Below are 22,276 nucleotides of genomic sequence, written 5' to 3' on the forward strand. Positions count from 1 at the left end.
TATACTTGATTTTCTGATTCCGAGATCTCGGACTGAGTTTATAGTATCGTGGGCACAACTTCAAAGGCTCGTGTCCATGAACAAATAAAATTTCCGAAAGCTGCTTTCAAACAGTTCTTGCCGATAGTGTACACGGTTTTGGAAGTAAACTTGTGCAAGAACTTACACATTACGGCAAACGTTTCAAGTTCAAAAAACGAGTGGCCATACACTCGAAAATCAAATAAAACGATTTTCTTCTTTGAGGACTGATTGCCTTTGGTTTCATATAATAAACAGTAATGTCATTCAGAAGCAAATCACGGTCAGTTTTTAAATTCCGACAATTTTTCCGTGATTTTCAACTGTTTCCAGTGATTTTCGCATGCGATTTCGAGCTAATTTGCACGTGATTTCGAGCATTAACCCTTTCGTTACCTTGGACGAGATATCTCGCGACCCAGTACTGGCCGATTAACCCTTTCGTTACCTTGGACGAGATATCTCGCGACCCAATACTGGCCGATCAACGCTTCTGACGAGATATCTCGCGATCCGGTAGTAGCTGTATTTATTTCTTCCTTTTAGCTATACGAATAGAATTAGTTATAAAAAAAAATCATCTAGAATGTCAAAATATTGATGCTAGAAAGCTAGAGTCTCGTCAAAAGCGTTAATCCGCTACTACCGGATCGCGGGATATCTCGTCAAAAGCGTTGATCGGCCAGTATCGGGTCGCGAGATATCTCGTCAAAAGCGTTAATCGGCCAGTATTGAGTCGCGAGATATCTCGTCCAAGGTAACGAAAGGGTTAACCCATAATTTCCTCAGTGAATAACCTCTTGTCGAAAATGCAGCTCATGTTCTATAACGAGACGATTCGGGAGCGGTTGCGCGGTACCGAAATCGACGGCAATCGACGCGTGCGCGATAAGGGAATAATTAGGCGGCGCAAAGAGGCCATGAGACTCCTTGAGACCACGAGTCAAAATCAAAATGGCAGAAGGAAGTTCATCTATTTTAACAGGGCGATTCGGGAGCGCTTGCGCAACACTGAAATCGACGGCAATCGACGCGTGCGCGATAAAGGAATAATTAGGCCGCGCGAAGAGGCCAAAGAGTAGGGAGAGGCCATGAGATTCCTGGAAACCACGAGTCGAAATAAAAAAAGCAGAAGAAAGTTCATCTATTGTAACGAGGCGATTCGGGAGCGCTTGCGCCGTACCGAAATCGACGGCCATCGACGCGTGTGCGAAAAGGGAATAATTAGGCCGCGCGAAGAGGCTAAAGAGTAGGGAGAGGCCATGAGATTCCGGGAGACCCTGAGTCAAAATCAAAATGGCAAAAGCAAGTTCATCTATTGTAATGGGGCAATTTGGGAGCGCTTGCGCGACACTGACATCAACGGCAATCGACGCGTGCGCGATAAGGGAATAATTAGGCCGCGCGAAGAGGCCAAAGAGAGGGAGAGGCCATGAGATTCCTGGAGACCCCGAGTCAAAATCAAAATGGTAGAAGAAAGTTCATCTATTGTAACGGGGCGATTCGGGAGCGCTTGCGCGACACTGAAATTGACGGCAATCGACGCGTGCGCGATAAGGGAATAATTAGGCCGCGCGAAGAGGCTAAAGAGTAGGGAGAGGCCATGAGATTCCTGGAGAACCCGAGTCAAAATCAAAATGGTTGGAGCAAGTTCATCTATTTTAACGGGGCGATTCGGGAGCGCTTGCGCGACACTGAAATCGACGGCAATCGACGCGTGCGCGATAAGGGAATAATTAGGCCGCGCGAAGAGGCCACAGAGTAGGGAGAGGCCATGAGATTCCTGGAGACCCCAAGTCAAGATCCAAAAGGTAGAAGCAAGTATATCCTCAATTGGAACAGTCGCTCAAAGTAGAGATCGACATAATAGATTCGAGTCCATCGTCGAACGAATTAGCAAAGAAAAGGTTCTTAGAAGTTAGAATTTCGACAGTATATCGGAAGAGATAGAGATAAGACCGAAGTAATCCGGAATCCAAGATTAATTGATGGAATAAACTTTGCAGGTAGGCAATGAATTCTAACTAAATCCCAAATAACTGCGGTCTCTGCCATCGTGGTAGCCTTCGCACTCCCAATTCTAATCCTTTTGAACCCTATCCTGGGACTGTCCTGCTGCAGCATCTCCCAAAATCAAAGATTAGAACGCGTAAAAGATAAGAAAAAGAAAAAAAAAGAAAAGAGCCGTACCTTCAATTGACGGAAGTCAATCGAAGCAGGTTCACCCAAAAAGAATACTAAGGACGTGTAGATCCGTACCTTCGGCCTTGTCAGTATGACAACCCTAAAGCAGGAGCCAACACGGTCTTCAATTGTGGAAGATGCTCGGACTCTATCACTATGATTGTCTCCGATATGCCGAGCTTGCACAGTTGGAAAGGATAAGAATCGTGGCACGAATAAGTGCACAAGAACCTTATCACAAAACATCCTACCGAACCTGAAAATCCTTTGCCAGCGGATATCCGAAGCTGGATAACCTAAATTAAGTTGAAACTAACAACTGTAGAACAGTGCTCTAGGAATCACATAAGATAATCCAAGTAATTTAGAAAATCGTATCATGAATACAAAATTACGGGAATAACTGGGTTCCGAAATACTAGGGACAGTCAACCCATTCTCACCCACATCTTGACTTCTTTTTATCCAGATTCGATGATGAACATTTGGCGTACTTTTGTGAGATGAATCGTCAGTCTGAGAGTTCACTTCCTATCCAAAATTAAGTCCATCTCGGAACAGCGAAAACGATTAAACAATTAACAATCGAAGTTAGTTTGGAATCTCGGCGCGTTAGAGATATCGAAACAGGAATTCGACTCAGGATTTCGGCCTCAATCAGCTGAGCGACCGAAACCGAAACGCGCAAAAGATCGAAACATTGCGCGGCACGATACATCGCGATCCTTCTCTAATTCGCGCTTGCCTCTCATTTACTCGCGTCTTCGCATCTAGAAACCGGCGATTTAAGGTGAAGTGAAACACCCTTCAAATCGGTCGATACGAAAACAACACTTTTTTTTAAAGGTATTACACCAAACTGTCCGAAACTTTAACACATCACTCCTCATCATCTAAGAATTGTCCCAACGCATTTCAAAATTTGGATTTTTCAAAAAAAGTTTTTAACTCAGCCCAGACCAGAACCAAAATGACGTCGAGCTCTCATATTTTGATCAATATACAAGAATCGAAAGCTCTAATATGAGAATCGAAAGGGTCAGGACAATATTACGACAACTCAGAGCACTCTGGTAATAGATAAACTCGCATTTCAACGGGATAAAGGCAAAAAAAGTGTTGTATGCGCTTCTATACCAAAATGATGGTAATACGAGGTCTCGGAGTGAAAATTTAATTGACCTGGAAATCACAGATGGCGCAGGGGGTCCCTCTGCAGTCAATTAGGGCCCCAGAAAGCACGAATCCAGAAGATTTCTGGAGTTTTACTTCGATTTCTTGATATTTATTGTACGAAAACGAAAGGTGGAGTATGCCATTTGGTACAATACCCAATATAATTCGACCCAGCTGTCGGATATAAAAACGAACGTCGGCAACGTAGGCATTTAGAAAAATCTTCTTTATCGTCGTCGATCAAGTTCCTCGACGTGTTTCACTTCACCTTAATATTCCCGGAAAATTCTTACGCGGCTCGGACACACGACGGTGTGGAAAATACGGTGCATCTTGCACGGCCTAAACCGTACCATTACAGTACACGCTTACTTCTGAAAGTTGAAATTGCGCAGGTCGATTCCGAATCGACCTTGAAATTATTGATGCAAGTTTCGTACAGTTTCGTATGTTTTTCCCAATAGGATCTGATAATAAAATTCAAAATGATGGGTCAGTTCAAACTTCATGTCGCCGATCCGGATCATATTAAGGTGAAGTGAAACACGTCGAGGAACTTGATCGACGTCGATAAAGAAGATTTTTCTAAATGCTTACATTGCCGACGTTCGTTTTTATATTGACAGCTGTGTCGAATAATATTGGGTATTGTACCAAATGGCATACTCCACCTGTCGTTTTCGTACAATAAATATATAGAAATCGAAGTAAAACTCCAGAAATACTCTGGATTCATGCTTTCTGTGACTACAGAGGGTCACCCTGCGCCATCTGTGGTTTCCAGGTCAATTAAATTTTCACTCCGAGACCTCGTATTACCATCATTTTGGCATAGAAGCACATACAACACTTTTTTTGACTTTATCCCGTTCAAATGCGAGTTTATCGATTACCAGAGTGTTCTAAATTGTCGTAAAATTGTCCTGACCCTTTCGATTCTCATATCAGAGCCTTCGATAATTGTATATTGATCGAAATATGAGTGCTCGACGCCATTTTCGTTCTGGTCTGGACTGAGTTAAACAATTTTTTTGAAAAATCCAACTGTTGAATGTGTCAGGACAACTCTTAGATGATCAGGAGTGATGTGTCAAAGTTTCGGACAGTTTGGTCTAATACCCTTAAAACAAAGTGTTGTATTCGAATCGACTGATTTGAAGGGGATTTCACTTCACCTTAAATACAGCGACATCAGTACCAAGCATTTCATTATATAGTAGCACCTACCGTCTCGTTGTATATTTTTAATACTGAATATTTCACTCCCAAGTAAAATTGCAGAAAATTTCAGATTACAGTCTAGAACCTGAAGCTAGTTACTTTAGCAAGCCGTTCTGCAAGTACTTGCTAGAGTAACTTGGGGCTTGAAAATTGCTATAAATTTCTTGATAGCGTATACTCAAATACAATCTACTCTAGTAAAAAATTTCGCAAGTTACTTGATCATTGACACGAACTTTTATTAGACTTATTAAGAAAAAGAGTCCACAATTTTCTGTAACTATTTTAACACAACATATATTACATACTGAGACAATAGACCGAATCATAATAGGTTCTAAAAATATTATTATTTATTGGAGTTAGCCGGATGAAACGTTACTAAATTAATGATGTTACTCCAAATAATATAACAAATCGTTGAAAAAATATGAAGCTTGTTACCGAAATTTAAATTGACAGGAACAAACAACTGTACACTGTTTGTTTTTAACATAACTTATGCCACAATTCCGGTTTCCTTTAACTTCGTTTTGTCTAGTTTCAAGAGCACAATAAAACTTTGAATAAGGGTTAGTTGCATTCGGTATGCTCTGAATAACACGGGAAAGTGATATTTCAAATATTATTTGCATTACATAGTATCGGATGTTAAAAATCAACATTACCGTAAAAGTAGAAAGACGCCGTCCATCCAAACCAATTACTGAGGCATGCAGAAAGTGGCATTCCTATGACCACTGCAGCATAAGAACCACAGAAGGCCAAGGTTGCTAATCTTGACCTCTCCAATGGTGGAGCCCAATATTTCCAAATACCGTGACACGCTGGATATGTGACACCCTGGTAACCAAATTATCATTCACAATGAAGCCTTGTTTATTTATTCATATCTAGATACTTCATAAGTACGGTTACATACAACTCAACGACCCTGTTCAACCGTGGAAGACTATAAATTAAATAAATAAGAAAGAAAGACGACTGATACAAAACACAGAGAATCTAATAATATTTATTCATCTAGAACATAGTAATTTTGAAGTATCTATTTAGCTTGTGATTTTCTTTAATCGGTTCATTGGACTATCAACAAATTTGAAACACCACCTCGTTAAGTTCAGTCATACGTAAGCTTAAATTCCAATTCGCACAAGAATTTAGTTACCAAACTTTTAAAGAAATTAAAGTCCGAAGTATCAAGTAATATTTCAATAGAATGAAAAGCCAAACTCAGTTTCGCAAGATATTAAATTTGTTATTAATATTTGCTTCTGACAATATCCGTTTAGATTCCTTCCAGTATGGACTACTTGTGCAATGTATCAGCAATTACCATACAACACGAACATTGTACGCGAGGTATGCGGAACACATAGATAGTCGTAAAAGTTTCATGCTAAGAAATTTTGATAGAGGAGGTCTTTAAAATTCTCTTTTAGGTTCATCTCAGTACATAATTACTATTGTCAAAATAATCCACATTTATTCAATAGTTCCAAGTAGTAATAGTGGCACTACGAATAGACACAAATAACATCAGAGTTGCTGACGTCAGCCGACGTCACATTGGTGTGTCATTCGATATCATGAGGCACCGTTGCGAACGCGACGGCCGATCTTTACGCCCCATCGCGTGTACCGCAATCACTCTCTTTCTCTCTCTTTCTTTCTTTTTCGTCGGTCTCTTTCACACGAATGTGAAGACCATGCCCCCCCCCCCCTGATCGAGTGCATCGCGACACGGTGACCATATCTTACCCCATCAACAGTCAGATGCAAGCTGTGTGGATTAATTTGATTTGAATTTCTAGCAACTGTCTGCAAGTGCAAGTGCATATCCATTTTAGGACTAGACGTCTATTTTAAAACTATTTCCTCCGTGCAACGCGTTTCGGTTTACTCCGGGTACCAGTAGATATTTCTTTTATGTTATGATACGGCTTATCACAGTGTGATCACGCACCGCGAAAGGAAAGTGTGTAAACCTGTGTCCAGGACACGCCGACTCGTCGGGAATTATAACTCGTTATTTTTCGATTTCAAAGAAAATTCAGTAAAGAGTCATACAACCGTTCCGCTTGTAATTGGTTGACCGTCTGTGACCCGCTCCACCAAATCATCGAAAAGAAGGCACGTGCATTTATAACGTCGTAACCGCAACGGTGGCGATGGTGCATCAACACCTTGTCCGTCGTGCATATCAGTGGTGGTAAAGACGCATACTTGCACGCTGCATAAGTGTAGTCCGTACCCGCAAAACGCGCTTGTCCTTGACACAAGTGTATCATCCCTCGGGCGCAAAGACGCGCGCACTTTCGCGTTTACCCACGATACAAGCGTATGCCGCAGCCGCGCGCGAGGGGTCCCTTTGCCGCAATGAGCCTCACGCATGTATAATGTTATGCCTTGGGGTGATATTCTTGTTTCGAAAATTATAACAATTTCGTAGCACTCACTTTCATTATTTAATTCGTGAAGTACCTTCAGTTCGGAGGGACAAATGACGACTGACTGTCCTCGGGAGCCGACAGAGTCGTGTCACAGTGAAACAGAGATGTTCTTAGGAAGCGATATGATTCTGCTGACCAGGGAACTACCGCTGTGAAGCGCTGTCCGGCAGAGTTCCCAGGGTCCGGCAAATGGCAGAAGATCAAAAGAATATTATAATATTAGGGCATAACAATAAACACGACGCGGACCGAAGTGTACAGGCCGCTTCGCCTCCTCCCTGACCGACTTGCCTGAATTATAGGGAACCCCCGCGAATAGATAACCGTAGCCATTCATTTATACATTATTCATAGTAATCACTAATTCATCACGTACCATTTACATTGTACATATTTTCCAAAAGATTGTAAGACGATTTACCGCCTCATATTCAATACTCCGCTTGCATTTAGTCAAGCGCAGGGCTTCCATTCGCTTTCAGAAGGCACACGGCAGCCCTGTGACCTCACGTGTACCGAAATCGGAGGAATAATAAACTGAGACCTTTTAATTTGCACACCGCATAATCACTCCACCCAGGCCTTACCCTCGGTACAATTTAAACGCTCTGAGCGGGCTATTGTCACGGGAGGAAACCCAAACATAGACCGCGGCACGCGAGACTGCCACCTAACCTACGCGCCTCGTGTCTATCGTTACAGACTTAATACCCATACCTATTTAAAACCTTCACAGCAGTTGTCGTCGAGGCTCGTTATGGATACGCGCTGGAAGCATCCGTGGACGGCTATGATATGTGGTCTGATGAGCTGTGGTAAAATACCTTCTGTGAAGGCATTCTTTCGTGATGTGAATGACATGATAACGAACGCATCACCCGAACGTATTCTTTTCTACTATGTCGAAGGGCAAGAGAGTTATCGCGAGTACGGTGAGAATGGGAAACTTCGCGAAGGTTTTCCGCGTGCGAGCGACTATGCCGTCGATTTTCCCTCGAAACTCATGGTTATCGATTATCTGATGTGCGAGGCTTTGAATAACGCAGTAATGGATCTCTTTACGACAGGTGCTCACCACGACAATCGCAGCGTAATTTTCATCACGCAGAATCTATTTCATCAGGGCCAGGGACGACACGACATCTCATTGAACGCCAACCACATCGTGGTATTCGAAAACCCGGAACATCGTGCGCAGATACGTCATCTGGCGCGACAAGTATGCCCGGAGAATCCGCGATTTCTGCAGGAGGCTTATTTTATATTCAATATCTGCCATTTATTGAGACTTTCCTTAGGTCCTCACTTCCCGCAAATCCTACCAGAGGATTTGATTGAGCCGTTCGGGTCATTTCCGCACTTAAATAATAAATCCGTTACGCGGGCATTCGAGGCAAAATTACCATAAATTTCACCCGAATTTTCCCGGCCTCGCTACCGCTCAGCCGTCACGTAACAAAACATTGCCATCAACCACTTAACACTTCGAACCCACTGTGATACTATATGATGTGACGTGGTGAATTCTTCGCCCATCACGAGGGGGTTTCGTTGCCGAAGCGAGGAGTCACTCTGGCAATCACTAGATATAAAATGTTTTCATTATTATAAAATTTGTACAAATTTTGCGGTAGGCGTTAGCTCTGCGGGAGAACGGCGCGCCAACTCCGGTTTTCAGACTCGCGGTAAGCACGCGAAGCCCCGAATTTGAGGCTCTGTTGCCATCGGCCGGCAGTCGCCTTAATTAGGCCGCCTTGTAACAGAATCAAACTAGGCGAGGTAGCAGGGCGGAATGCCGGAATTAGGTTCCGCTGAGGCCACCAGGAGGAAGAGGGCGCTGGAAACGAAGATCTTCCAGTGGAACGGATATTATCAGAGGAACCACCGCTGATGCTTCTCTCGTCCCGTATCGCCCCGATCAGCAGTAACGCCGTCTCGTTTCACTGAATGTTCTCTGACGCATCCCGGGAGGCACCATACCGTCAACGAGTTCCCGAAAGGCACCGTCCCGATGCAGCTTCCCGAAGAGCGCCGTACCATTCCCGTCAGGAGCCCTACCGCCCAAAGCCTTAGCGGAGCAACGCCGGTGAGCCCGAACCTGGTCAGGGAGCCTCAGTAAACCGCCATCTTTCCTTCCGTATTGCGCCGTGGTTCAAATTCTTATTTCGGATTTCTAACTGCCGGTATTTCGTGCGCTTCCGATGGCCCGCTGCCTTTCATGATCATTCCCGAGCACCGCACTGTTCTACGATTGAGTCCTGTAGACTGCGTGTTCGCCAATGCCGGCCGCGGTCATTTTTCCGCACCCGTGGGGCGACTCCCGTATGTATTTCCCTGTGAAGCTATGCGACGAGATGCATACCGATTTCTAGCCGATAGTTTCAGCGAGAAGAGACCGTCGGCCGTTCTCGAGTATCGTGCCCCTTATCGTGGATTTTTGGATTATATCTTATAGCGTAAAGAAAGGGCGAAAGGGTTGGAGCGGCCACGGATAGCAGCCAAGACTCTGTCCCGTTCTTTCTGATAATCGCGGGAAAGCTGATGTTAGATGCGGAACAAGGAAGGGATCGCGGCGCGGAAAAAGTACCTGTGGCTATTTTATTCTAACGCACGTGAGAACAGCTTCCCGCTGTCCTTTCTCAATTCTAGCGAACTTATTCTAGAAGACACCAGTCTAGAAAAATGTCACGTAGTCGAGTCCTCCTCTTACGAAAAGTTATGAGACAGTTTCTAGAACAGAGAATTGTAAGAAAGAAAGAGGGAAAGGGCAGGTGCGCGTAAAGTGGTAGAGAGATAAGTTCAGGCTATTGAAAGGGAAAAGGAAAGTATGGGTTTCGATGGTGACCATGTATGGGGTTACAGCGGGCCGCTGGTCTGGCGACATAGCGACGGCCGTCTGGGGGTTAAAAAGGGTCTGGCGCCCGGCTCTTTTCTAGAACATTTGGTTTTGGGGAGAGAATATTTGGAATATCATTTTAATAATTCTAGCCTCTCGGGCTTACTCACGACAACTTGTCAATGGAAACAAGAAATGCCGGATAATACAGGAGCAAAATTAGCCAACAATAGCACATGACACTTGGTCATTTAGTATCACGCAGCTCATCGCTACTGACACCCCTTCCGAATGTTGTACCATCGCCACCACAACTACCGAGGGTAGAAGGGGATTTCCAGCAGTGGGAGATATTACCCGGCATTTGGATGGTATTTGAATGGACCCATCCAGAAACGGTGGTCATCGATAGTTTAAGGCGCCACTTATCCAGAGATAATCATCCAGAGGCGTGGTGCGAATATTTTCATTTCACCCTACAGGATGGCTCGTCATTGGTGGTCTTCCACGACGTGCCAGAGTAAGTATACATAAATACAGAAACATTTTTCTTTGTTCTAATTCGTTCAATTGTCTCTTTCCTTTGTTTTTTAAGGAGCAGTAGAATCCTTCAATGCTGGAATACCCTTCTACCCGTGATGGACATGATAGCTGTGGTGTAGCATTCGGCAGAACTGTTAGCGGCGTAATTCCAGTTGTAGCTGGGGGTTTCGATACTGAGACGTCAAAGAGGTCATTCATCCAACTGCACGGTACATGTGTTTAATAAATAAAATAAATCATCTTTTATCCCACGTATTTTAATCCCTATCTAAGCGTCGGTAGTTTGTAGAGGTGGGTTGGGGATCGCGATGCACGTTGGGAAAGACTATAGCATGACATGGTCTTCGGACTAACGTGAAAGACAGCGGCTGGAAAGGAAGAGAAAGCCGTAACATCGCGTTCGATGGGGGTAAGGATCCGACATCACGTTTACAGTGATACATTGGTAACGTAGCATAACACACCGATGTGATGTCAGCGGACGTCATTTGTTGTGCCTATCCATAGTGCCACCATTGCTACTGTATTAATACCTGAATGTATACAGTTTTTTACGTAACGTTACCCACAATGACGCGAAATCGGCATTCTTCCGTTTTGTACGAGTTAATTAAATAGAAAATTTGAGATAAGGCTTACAAAACTTACCTCTACAAGACCCTTCATGATCTGCACAACCATGTCAATAATGGGATCAACTTTAAGGGCGCCGGGCACTAATAAGTTCAAAAAAGAAGACACTGCAATTGCAGCTCCAAAAATTTTGTTCGCGGGGTATAAAGAGGCTAAAAATCCTCCTGGAACTTGTGTGATAAGGTAGCCCCAAAAGAAGGATGAGTCCAGCGCACTTTCCATTCCAGTTGTCCAATTGAACTTCGCCGTCCCACCGTCCTCGGTTTCGTTCTTCATGATGAGCTTTGCCATGCCCATGTTGCACCTCATGCCGAATGAGATGACAAATCCTGAAATTCACCTTCCAAACAATATGAACGGTACAAGAAAGAAGGTAAAAAAGTGGGAAAAAAGAATAACAAAATAGTCCACAGATAGAGAAATAACTTCAGAACGTTCTCCGTAACTCTATTGAGTTATTACTGTTCAATACTTCATTATTGACTAGATCACGTTACTTTATATCATTAAAGACAGACAGATATAGGATCCAAATAAGAATGTATATAAGGCAATTGATATGCCTACCCACACGGAACAAAATCTCTAATATACGTATATAGCATGTTTTCATAACTATAGAATGTATCAGTGTATCCGGATTTAAAAATATATGTATAGTACATATTCACGGAATGAATAAAGTATTCTATTGGATTTTAGATGTACATTACATGTAACATAGACGTTACGGGGGCATCCTAATTTTCACCAATTAAATACGTTTAGTAAACGTATAATGTATCATTGTTTAACAGGCATTTGTATCTGAAATATCACACATCAAAAAGACATCTAATGTGTACATATTAAGGGATAGAAAATTAATCTGCCATAGATGTATAATATACTGTGACGTGTCGGTGTGGCGGTCGTCCCGGTTTTCTAGACTGGCACACGCCGCCACGGTCGCTCGCAAGGCGGGATATTAAGCGTGAACATTCTCGTTTATCCTAACTTTATTCTGTCACTCCTTCCTCTTCCAACACTTCGTCTTACTTAGAATACTTTTGCTCGTTAACAGGTTCGGACCCGCTCTACTGGAAACGACGTATGGGCTCGGGAACTTCCAGTGTAATGTTTTTGGAGAGGGATTCTCCTTTCTCGTCACGTTACTCCCGCGTAGGCGGTACTGCCTCTGGTGTCTTTCGGGATGCACTTACTTGTGCGGCGTCAGTACCTCCCTCTAAGTGGCGCGAAATTTGTTGAGTCGCCACGGATTCGACCCTCTTTTTGGCTGGGTATTCTTCCGTAAGTGTGGCATTTCATCGGCGTTTGTCGACTGTCGCCGTGGGTTTGACTTTAATGGATTCGCATCCCTGTACAACTCGTTTCTTCTCTATAGCGCCTTGCATTGCTCCTGTGGGATTCTCAAAACCTCGAGCCGTTATTATTACTTAATGCTTGCAACAGAGCCTTCTCTCGAAGTCGTGTACCGCCAATTGTCGGACGTATCCCACTATAACTTTCATCGTGACGCCTGTTTCCTCCTTTGCCGTATTCGCATCTATTAATTCCATCATTATAGCTTCGAATTTTCGTCTATAGGCTTGCACTGTCTCGTTTAGTTTTTCTTTCCATGTATTGAAATCTATTTGTAACACGGCTATCGTTTGCTGCGTACCGTAGAGAGCAATAAATTCGTCTTTAAATTCTTAAAATTTCTTAAAAATTATTTAAATTGTCTATCCACTTATATCGACCTTTCCTGTCTTTCCTGCTATTTTCATGTTTAACACGGTCGGTAACAAGTCACTTCTGTCGGCGAATGCTACGCTTTTATAGACATACTCGTACGCTTTTATTATATCGTCTACTTCTTCGGGTTTGGTTCCGTTAAATTGCGGAACAAGCGATTTAGTCTCTTTAAGGGACATGTGGGCAGGATTTTCTCCACCGGTGGGCATGTCTAATAATTCTAACGCAGGGTTATTTAACAGTGAAAAATTAGCGATGTCAATTCCGCGATTCCTCTCGGTCTCTACCGCGTTTTCAAAATCGTAGTCGGTTATGCCTGAACTATCTGAAGAGGTAGGCGCTCCAAATGTGCGCGTCTTCTTGGCCCGTACGGGGAACATCTTTCCGTTGTCCTTATACGCTCGTAGCGGATCGATTTGTTAAAGAAGGATTTTAACGAACGCGAGAGTACTTCCTTGCCTAGCAATCGTCTAGCTAGGACGCGTTCGTCTTCGAACATATGACCTTAACTGGCTTTAGTTATATCGCAACTATTGAAATGTGACTGCCACTTATAGTACGATGTAGTCCAGCATGTACCCTGGTCTTGGGTTGCGGATTTACATATGCAAGCGTCCTTCTGGACTGCGTGCAGTTTATTTTCTAAATCCTCGGGGTCCTTGGGCTAGTCTCGTCTTCTTGTTCCACGGGATGGCGACTGCAACGTAACGATTCGGTGGTCTCAGCGTATTCGTTCATCCGCAACTTCTGCGTGTCGGATCGAATTTACGTTTCCAATCAACGTTTGCGTGTTGAGTTTGGGTTGATACGTCTCTTCGCCGTTTGCCTTCGTCGGACAGCTTCTCGAATTTTATCACTTACTTTGGCACTTACCGTCGTTGTTCCCTCAACGTATCACTCACTTTTTCGGGCATCCAACCGCTACCACCAATTCTGTTGTCGACTCGCAGGTGCGTAATGGAACCGCTTCAAGACGAGTCCAGAGGGATTTTTGCCAGGACTCAGGGCTCAGGATTATAACTTTTAGGATTATACGCGATTTCATTATTTAAGTTCTCGGATTCATACACCGACTGAACACCTTATATGTACTCAAACGTTTGATCGACCTATTCTGTCTGATCGACTCTTGGATTCAATGTGTCATACGGTAGTTTGCATTATCAGGCTACCGTTTTAAGGCGACCTCACCTAGAGGTACCGCGCGCTCGGCCCCCGCCCCGTTTCGGATTAGCCGAGGACGACCGACACCCTTGCCGCGAAGAAAGGGTCTTTATTCCTTTTCGGGACCCTTCGCGGACCGTACTTCACCTTTCCGACTGACGCACTCCTTAACAATTCCCTCATAAACCTGCTTTCTCTGCCTTTAGTCTCAATGCATGCCGATTACTTTACAACATAATCCTCGACAACTGAATTTCCTCACGCTTTAGTTTATTACTTTATAACATTTCCTAGAACGGCCCATCCTTTAATTTGTTCCTGGATATCCCCACCTTCTTCCTTGTAAATACGGGACATTCCCTTTCTCTTCTTTTTTCATCCAATCACCTTTTTTCGAAATCCACCCTCTTACATCTCACGAACCAATCCGCGGTCCTTGAACTTTTTAACTCCACCCTCGAAGAATACTTTCGAGGTCTCCCTTTTCGGGTACAAGCTACGACAACTCAGAATCTCCTAAGATCTCCCGCGAATCACTTCCTCGTAACTCAAGCAAAATCCACTCTCGCCAGTGGTCCGCACCTCCGCGCTACTTAGAAGTACGCGTCCGCCTCTCATTTAATCATCACTATTAGTTGTTTGTTTAAGTTTGTAAAATTCTTTAAGAGTGTTAGCAATAAATTCTCGTATTGTTCAAGCTTTGCATTCGGCACCGCTTCTATTGCTTGGAATCTTCGATTCCTCGAATATATAATATACAATAACTAATACTCATAATCGTAAGATAATACTAAGTGGTTTACTGAAAATAGGTGTATATGTCTACTCCTGAGACCAACCTGCCCGTTTCAGTTCTTAGTTTTGACTTTCATTCTTCTCGACTGTAATTACTAAGGTTGATTTTTCTGCGTTTGCAGTTTCGCGGCCGTAACCATGTATGGTCACGCCGCTCAATTCTTAATTCGTGAATGTTTGCGGGATCATCGCCTTGTGTTTCTAGACCGTCACCAAATATGGGCATGTTGCCCGGCTATTAGCAACGAACCTTGCTTAACACTGTATCGGTAGTCGACTTGCGCCCCCGGAAATGCCGATGCGAAGTTTCTTAATCTTCGTTTGCGCAAATAGGAAGTTATTAGGGCTACAACGGACCACTGCTGCTTCCATCGAGTCGGCGACGTTAAACTTCTCGCCAAAGTCGAATCAGCTGAAGCCGTGCTAGAATTGTGATAGTTCGAACCATTGGTTTAAGAACTGGCGAAAGTCAAAGAAAAAGTATTATTGTTAAAAATCCAGCCTTCTCGAAAGGGACCCCGAGTGCAAATGATGCACGGGAAAAGGAAAATGGGAATGAATGGGTCGGTCCTCTCGACCTCCTCTGCTCCTGACCTTAACATTCAACGTGATCCTTCGAATGAGTTTCACTCGCTTATTCGAGATCATCATCGACGGCGCGCGCAAAGAATTGTAGTCGAACTTAATTGGGACTTGCCACTCAATCGCCGAAGTGAAGCTCCATCCGGAAGAATTGTTGCGGAATTTCGGAGCTCACCGAAATGGAGCAACGGAAACTCGACTACTTTCTGGCCAAGGAAACCCCGAGCGTATCGAACAGCAAAGGGAGAACAACCCTCATTGAGCATAAGATTAACGTGCAACATCATCCCGTGATAACACAAAGATATTATCTCGTTTCTCCTCCAGCTCAGCAAGCCATGTATGCTGAAATCGATCGCATGCTGACTGAAGGAATAATTGAGCCATCGAACAGCGAATGGTTCACACTCGTGGTCATGATCAAGAAATCGAACGGAACGTATCGATATTGCCTGGACGTTCTCAAAGTCAATGCAGTCTCGAAGGAAGACGTTTATCCGCTGCCTTACATAGAGGAAATTCCGGATAAATTACAATTTGCTTCGTATATCTCGACGATTGGCTTAAGCTAAGCTTTTCACCAGATCCCCCTTGGAATGTCCAGTCGAGAAATCACCGCTTTCACGGTTCCCGGGAAAGGCTTGTACCAGTTTAACCGAATGCCTTACGGTTTGACAGGAGTCCCGGCGATGTTCCAACGATTGTTAGATCGATTGATCGGATCCGAGACGGAACCTTACGCTTTCGTAACGAAGTCCGATATCTAAGCTTCCAAGTAAACCAAATCGAACTCCAGACCTACCCCGGAAATGTTACACCAATTCTCGAATACCCGCAACTGACCAAAATTCCTCAGTGTTGATGATTTTTAGGAATGCCTTTCTGGTACCGACGCTTTTTATAAGACTATGCGAACTTGTCGACCCCTCTGACGAAATTGTTAAAAAAAAAATGTCAGAGGATGGAGAAACCAAACAAGAAGAAGCCTTCCAGTAGATTAAGAAGGCCTTATCTTCCGCACCTATTCTGCAACCCCTGATTTCACCTTACGATTTATCGTACAAACAGACGTGAGTAGTTTCGGTATCGGCGCCGTTCTGACGCAACAAATCGGTGATGTCGTACACGTGATCGCGTACGTGAGTCGAATGCTTACGGGAGCCGAACCTGACTATACGGTGACCAAGAAAGAGTGCCTCGCCGTTATCTAGACCGTCCGAAAATTTCGACATGACCATGAGAGTTTTCGCTTTACGGTAATCACCGCTCATAGTAGCTTATGGTGGCTTGAAGAGCCCGGACTTACGCGATGGGCACTCCATCTCCTAGAATACGCCTACATAATCGTACATCGAGGGAGAGCCATACCTCACGTTCTAGATGCGCTCTCCCGGTTGCACGAGTTCCAGGCAACGGATGAGACTGAAAAGGACGAAACCGAGCCGTCCCCTCTTGCGAAGAAATCATGGTAACGCCGCCGACTCGAACGTGTCCAACGACTCCCCGGGAGAAACGAAGAATGGAAGATCGAGGGTCAAAATCTGTATCGATATCGCCCTAACTTATTCCTCGATTTGTTTGTACCCGATTTAAATGCGTAGAAATTCGTGATGCCACCATCTTGTCAAGAAGATATTCTCGCTGAGGCCCATGACGAATGACAAGTCGGAAACCTTGGAGTCGCGAAGACGTTCTATCAAGCCCAAGAAAATTATTATTTGCCTGATGTGTAAAGAGACGACTTGTGGTACGTTAGAGGAAGCGAGACGTGTCAACGATGTAGAGGAGCAGACCGCTCTCCCGAGATTAATGGGACAACACGGCACTCACGATCCGTAGAAAGTGATTGCCGCCGATGTTAGGGGACCACTCCCCGAAATCTCATCGGATATTCCTATATCCTGGTCTTTCGCGTCTCCACGCGAAATGGATCGAATGTATTCCGCTGCGCGTTGCGAACTCGCAAAAAGTCGAACTTGTCTTTGAGAAAGACCCATGGGATCCATTTCGCGATCTTGCGGATGTATCATTCCCAAGCGAATTCCGTCAAACGGATTAATCGAGTTCATAATACTAAAACCGGCACACGTGAGTCGCGAAAGCAACCTCGGGACCCATGCACCTGACCCCGAACTGTGTGCTGCCGTATCCCACCGACTACGGAGTCGTCATCGGAGGCATCAGGACTCGTACTCGGTACAGACCGAATACGAGTGCTGATAGAATAACGCTGCATCCCTGGTACTCGCAACCAAGCCGGTCGTTCCCAAACATGGTAGAGGATGACCGAGGAAATCACCGATTCCCAGCGCCATTCCTCCGGACGTTGCAACTCTGAACGATAACCCATCGGAGACTAACGGAGGAGTTACGAACTCTTCTTAGCAGACTCCCCGTTACGCTCTCCGTAACCTAGTTAAATAATTTCCTCGTCCACCGAGCTCGTTCAAAGGTTAATTTGCTCTTGACGGGGACTGTACTGCTGTAAGTGTCCGACATCAGGATCCTATGCCACTGACGGAGGAGGCCATCGAGGATACCATCATGGCCAGGGTCCTCGTACCACTAGCTGCTCTCTTGACGAATTGGTATCGCCTCAGAACCCGACGGCTGAGCAACAACCTCGCCCATCGCCGGAACCCGTCGACTTCTGGAGGAACCCGAGAGATGGCGCCGACCATTGGGTCTGTCAAAAAGGAGACTTGGCGGTAGCAGCCATTAGTCGACTTCGCGACTCAAACGCCTCGACTCGGGCCGTAAATTTCATCTGCTGTTCAAACCCCTCGACCACCTCTCGCTTACCCGGTTGCTACGCAGGTCGTCGTCTACGAAGTGGCTACAATCGACAGCTGGACTTCCTACGAGGGCAAATCAGCAGGTGGAATCGTCACCCCGAACGCTCGACATTATTCATTACCGTCATGTCCAAGGCCTCCCGGAGAACCCATTTCATGGGACCCTACCCCTACGGAGAGAACTGCCTCTCGACGGGAGCAGGAGCGTGCTACGATCTGGAGCTGCTCTATTTGTTTCGAGGTGGGCCATGCGTGGCCCTATTATCGAAAGCCCCTGCATCGCCTATTCTGCCACAAATGTTGCCAACAGAAAACGATCATCGAGGACTGTCTATTCTGCCGCCCTCGTCGCTACTTAGCGAATTCCGGCCACACCGAACCTTCGGCAGTCCAGACTATTTCGACCATCTGGGCCTTATGTCCCCTGTTATGAATCGCCCCCAAGGGACCAGACGCAAACTCGATCAGGACCGCACAGGGACACCGATTGTTTCTACGGGATCATATAAAGATCATACGTTTTTTTTCTTTTCTTTTTATAATACTTTCGTTTCGCTTATCTCGACCCTGTCGTTATGTTTCAATTGTAACTCGTGATAGTCGCGTTTAGTTTTCGTTTTCGTTATTATTCCTCCGATCGGTTCTCGTTATGTTTTCATACTACGTACCTGTTAATCCCAAAAAACATAATAATTTGTGTACCGTAGTATGGAAGTTTTTGCCACTGACTTCTCCTTCGACTACGTCAATTCTAAAGGTGGGAGGGTGTGATGAGAATATCAGAATTCGTTCGAGACGCGTCTGGACCAGTCGAACATTTCATTGTTTACGTTTGGAGAGCTAGCGCCACCGCTCCCCCCCCCCCGTCCCTCTCCTTCTGAATTTTAACCCTTTTAGTGCCGGGCGAAAAAGAGATGCTTATGCGAAGATAACCGGCCGAATTTTATGATTTTACTAGGATTTGGAAAAAGGTTCATAAAAACCAAACGAAAAGCAATATTTACATAAGTCAAAAAGCAGGGTATTAAGGACAAAATAGAGAATAAACCAGTGACGCTAATTTTTCTATATTCATTGAAAATTACATAAATAACAAAGGTATAAGTGATAAAAAAAAAAGAAAAATTGAGTTCTCCGTTTCAAAACGTAATTGCACATAGGAAAAGTCATCTTTTTATCATACATTTATATAGACCGTTTATTGCAAAGTATATACTTTAAATTTCCAATATATTTTTTAACAAAATAAGTAATATTGCACAAGAAACATAACAAATAACTCCAAGGCACATGGTAGGCGCCGGACGGATTATCTCATCCGAAACAAGTAATTGTTATAGGTTATAGGTTGTTATAGGTGTTGTTGTATCGTTATTTTAATTCTCTCGTAATGAAATTAGACTATTTATAACGTATTATAAATTTATTTTGAGATGGAGATCTCTCACAAAGCGAATAGCAAAGTGCTACAAGGTGCGGGCCGATATATCGGCTCTGGCACTTTTCGCCAGTGCAGCGAGGGCCGATATATCGGCCTCCGGCACTAAAAGGGTTAAGGAACCTGTCTGATCATCCTAGCGAGTTCTTATCACTCCTCCTCGCTCAGAAAAATTGCTCGTTTTCGAGGTTCGATGTCCGATCGTGATCGACCGGACGCGAGTGACTGGCATTGCGACTGACGAGTGTACAGGAGTGGATACGAATGCCTTCTCTTCCAATACTGGCGACTCTACCCACACACCGAAGGCATTCATGTCCGTCCCTATACGTGGACCGCCTTTTCGATCTCTCGTCGCACCCCGAAGGACCATCCAAGGGATTCCGCCACATATTTATAAATAAAGGATTCAAGGTTGATGGAAAATAAATCCATCTCCTTTCTGGCTACCCCAGCCCGTTTATCGAAAGCAGCCCCTTCACTAAAAACAGGCAGCTAGCTGCGGTCCGAAAAACCTCTGGACCCGATCCGCATTTGGAAGCGACATCGTTCTATGAACGTCTGGCTCCTATCTCGAGCACGCGGTAGATCGGTCGAGGCAAATGCTGTGTCGCGACATCGGCACCCAAACCTTCGAAATTCCCCTGGGCGCCGCTGGTACCTTGTCGATGTACTGACTGGCTCCAACATCGCGTTACATTGAATATAAAAAAAATAAAATAAAATGAAAAGGTTACTAAAATGTAATCTTTAGAAACATGTCGAACGTTATTATTGTACTGCTGCAAAATTATTTTTAAAAATTAGTCTATTTAAATAATGAAGTCAGGTATCGGTGACAAATTTAGACGCATTCTTAATCCGTGCGTAGACAGTCTACTAAAGCGTTGAAATCATTCCTCCCTATGAAGGAATTCTTCGAAATTCAACCCCAAAGGGAATGAAAAGGACTAAAATGTGTTTTAATAGATTTGTTAATATTTCTCAAGCCTGCTGAGATATTGACTTAGTTTTTACTTAAAAAGAATACATACACACATGCCAAAAACGGAGTTAAGGATTTTACCCTAACCAAGTCCTAAGGGGGTGAAAAGGAATAAAAAAGGAATATTTAAAATCCCAAATTCTACCTGCACATATCACAAACGAAGCCGAGACGGGGAGGCTAGTTTATTCATATGTAGATATTAATGGAGTTATTATTTGACCGCGAAGTATTCATTGAAAAGAAGCGAGATATGATTCTATAAAAAATATGCGGCGTTCCTATATTTGAGAATATAAGGAAGAAATTCTTCGACAAAAATGCCCTGCGAGAATTATATTAATTAGTAAGACAATGTCAACTCACCTAAACATGCTAATACCGCAATGGTGTACCTCTTGGAGAGACAAGGACATTCGGGCATGCAGTAAGTGTCGATGTGTCGTAATGGAGGCCTTTCGGGTTCCGGAAGTGAATCAAAAGATGGATGCGTGGCGTACCCTCGGTCGTCCTCGAATCCTTTATTGTCTTTAACACCCGAGTTGGGCGGCATTGCAAATTCTTCATAGCCTGCTGCATTGTTTCTTCTTATTCTGTAGGAAGTTATTTCCCAGAAATTAAAATTAATAATAACGCTTACCAGGACCGGTTCCTTACGCAACCATGCAAGAAGTGTTTCAGATTTGTTCTAAAATGAAATGTTTTCCCTATCTAAACATTTATCTCCCTCCATAAATAAAGGCACGAGTACTTACTCTGCAAGTTTCCCTACGGCCTTCGCCCTTAATGTATCGAAGGCAACCAGACCCGCCGTTGCGAATCCGGACATTTTCCAATTATTGGGGTTGCTTCAGGCTTTCTGTCGTTGAGATGGTTTTGTGCAGCCCCTAAACATGAACAAATATTTATCTATTTCTATTGACTGCAGAAGTTATCTAATTAAGGTGAAGTGAAACCCCCTTCAAATCAGTCGATTCGAATACAACACGTTTTTTTAAGGGTATTAGACCAAACTGTCCGAAACTTTGACACATCACTCCTGATCATCTAAGAATTGTCCTGACACGTTCAAAATTTGGATTTTTAGAAAAAATTTTTTAACTTAGCCCAGACCAGAACCAAAATGGCGTCGAGCTCTCATATTTCGATCAGTATACAATNAACGCGCAGGACGCGTCTCTCGCAGCACACAAAGCTGTGACTTTCTCACTCAAAAATGTATTTGGCTCGAAACTCTACCAAGTTTCTTGATCAAATTATTTTTTTTTCCGTGTACTGACATTACAGGCGTAACTGATTAATGCGTAAATTACAATGGCAATTTTTTACAATTCTTTCCAATGATACTTTCTCTTCATTTTCACATATAAAAAACGTGAAATTGTATGTGATAGTTATTGTACGAAAACGACAGATGGAGTATGCCATTTGGTACAATACCCAATATAATTCAACACAGCTGTCGGATATAAAAACGAACGTCGGCAACGTAGGCATTTAGAAAAATCTTCTTTATCGACGTCGATTAAGTTCCTCGACGTGTTTCACTTCACCTTAAGTCAGTAGATTTGAATTAGGCACTTTTTTTAACCGTATTGCACCAAAATGACTGAAATTGTAGTACCCAACTCGTGAGCATATGAGGAATATCCTAGCACTTACAAAATTTGGATATTCGAAAAAATGTTGTTGGCTTAAACCACAATCAAATCT

At 43.9% G+C, this 22,276-nt stretch overlaps 1 protein-coding gene across 1 annotated transcript in view; it reads right to left on the reverse strand.

Annotated features, from left to right (window-relative positions):
- The window catches only part of LOC105694998 (vesicular glutamate transporter 1), a 37,419-nt gene extending 16,027 nt beyond the window's left edge, over window positions 1-21,392 (reverse strand). The window contains exons 1-4 of the mRNA XM_012416208.1: window positions 21,319-21,392; window positions 20,930-21,156; window positions 11,083-11,396; window positions 5,271-5,445 (exon numbers count right to left, since the gene is read on the reverse strand). Of these exons, the coding sequence (XP_012271631.1) occupies window positions 5,271-5,445; window positions 11,083-11,396; window positions 20,930-21,156; window positions 21,319-21,392 (790 nt within the window). The remainder of the gene's footprint in view (window positions 1-5,270; window positions 5,446-11,082; window positions 11,397-20,929; window positions 21,157-21,318) is intronic.
- Window positions 21,393-22,276: the final 884 nt, after the last annotated feature.

The sequence above is a fragment of the Orussus abietinus genome, unplaced genomic scaffold (genome assembly GCF_000612105.2).
Source record: "Orussus abietinus isolate OABI.00-Male unplaced genomic scaffold, Oabi_2.0 scaffold228, whole genome shotgun sequence".
Taxonomy (NCBI): Eukaryota; Metazoa; Arthropoda; class Insecta; order Hymenoptera; family Orussidae; genus Orussus; species Orussus abietinus.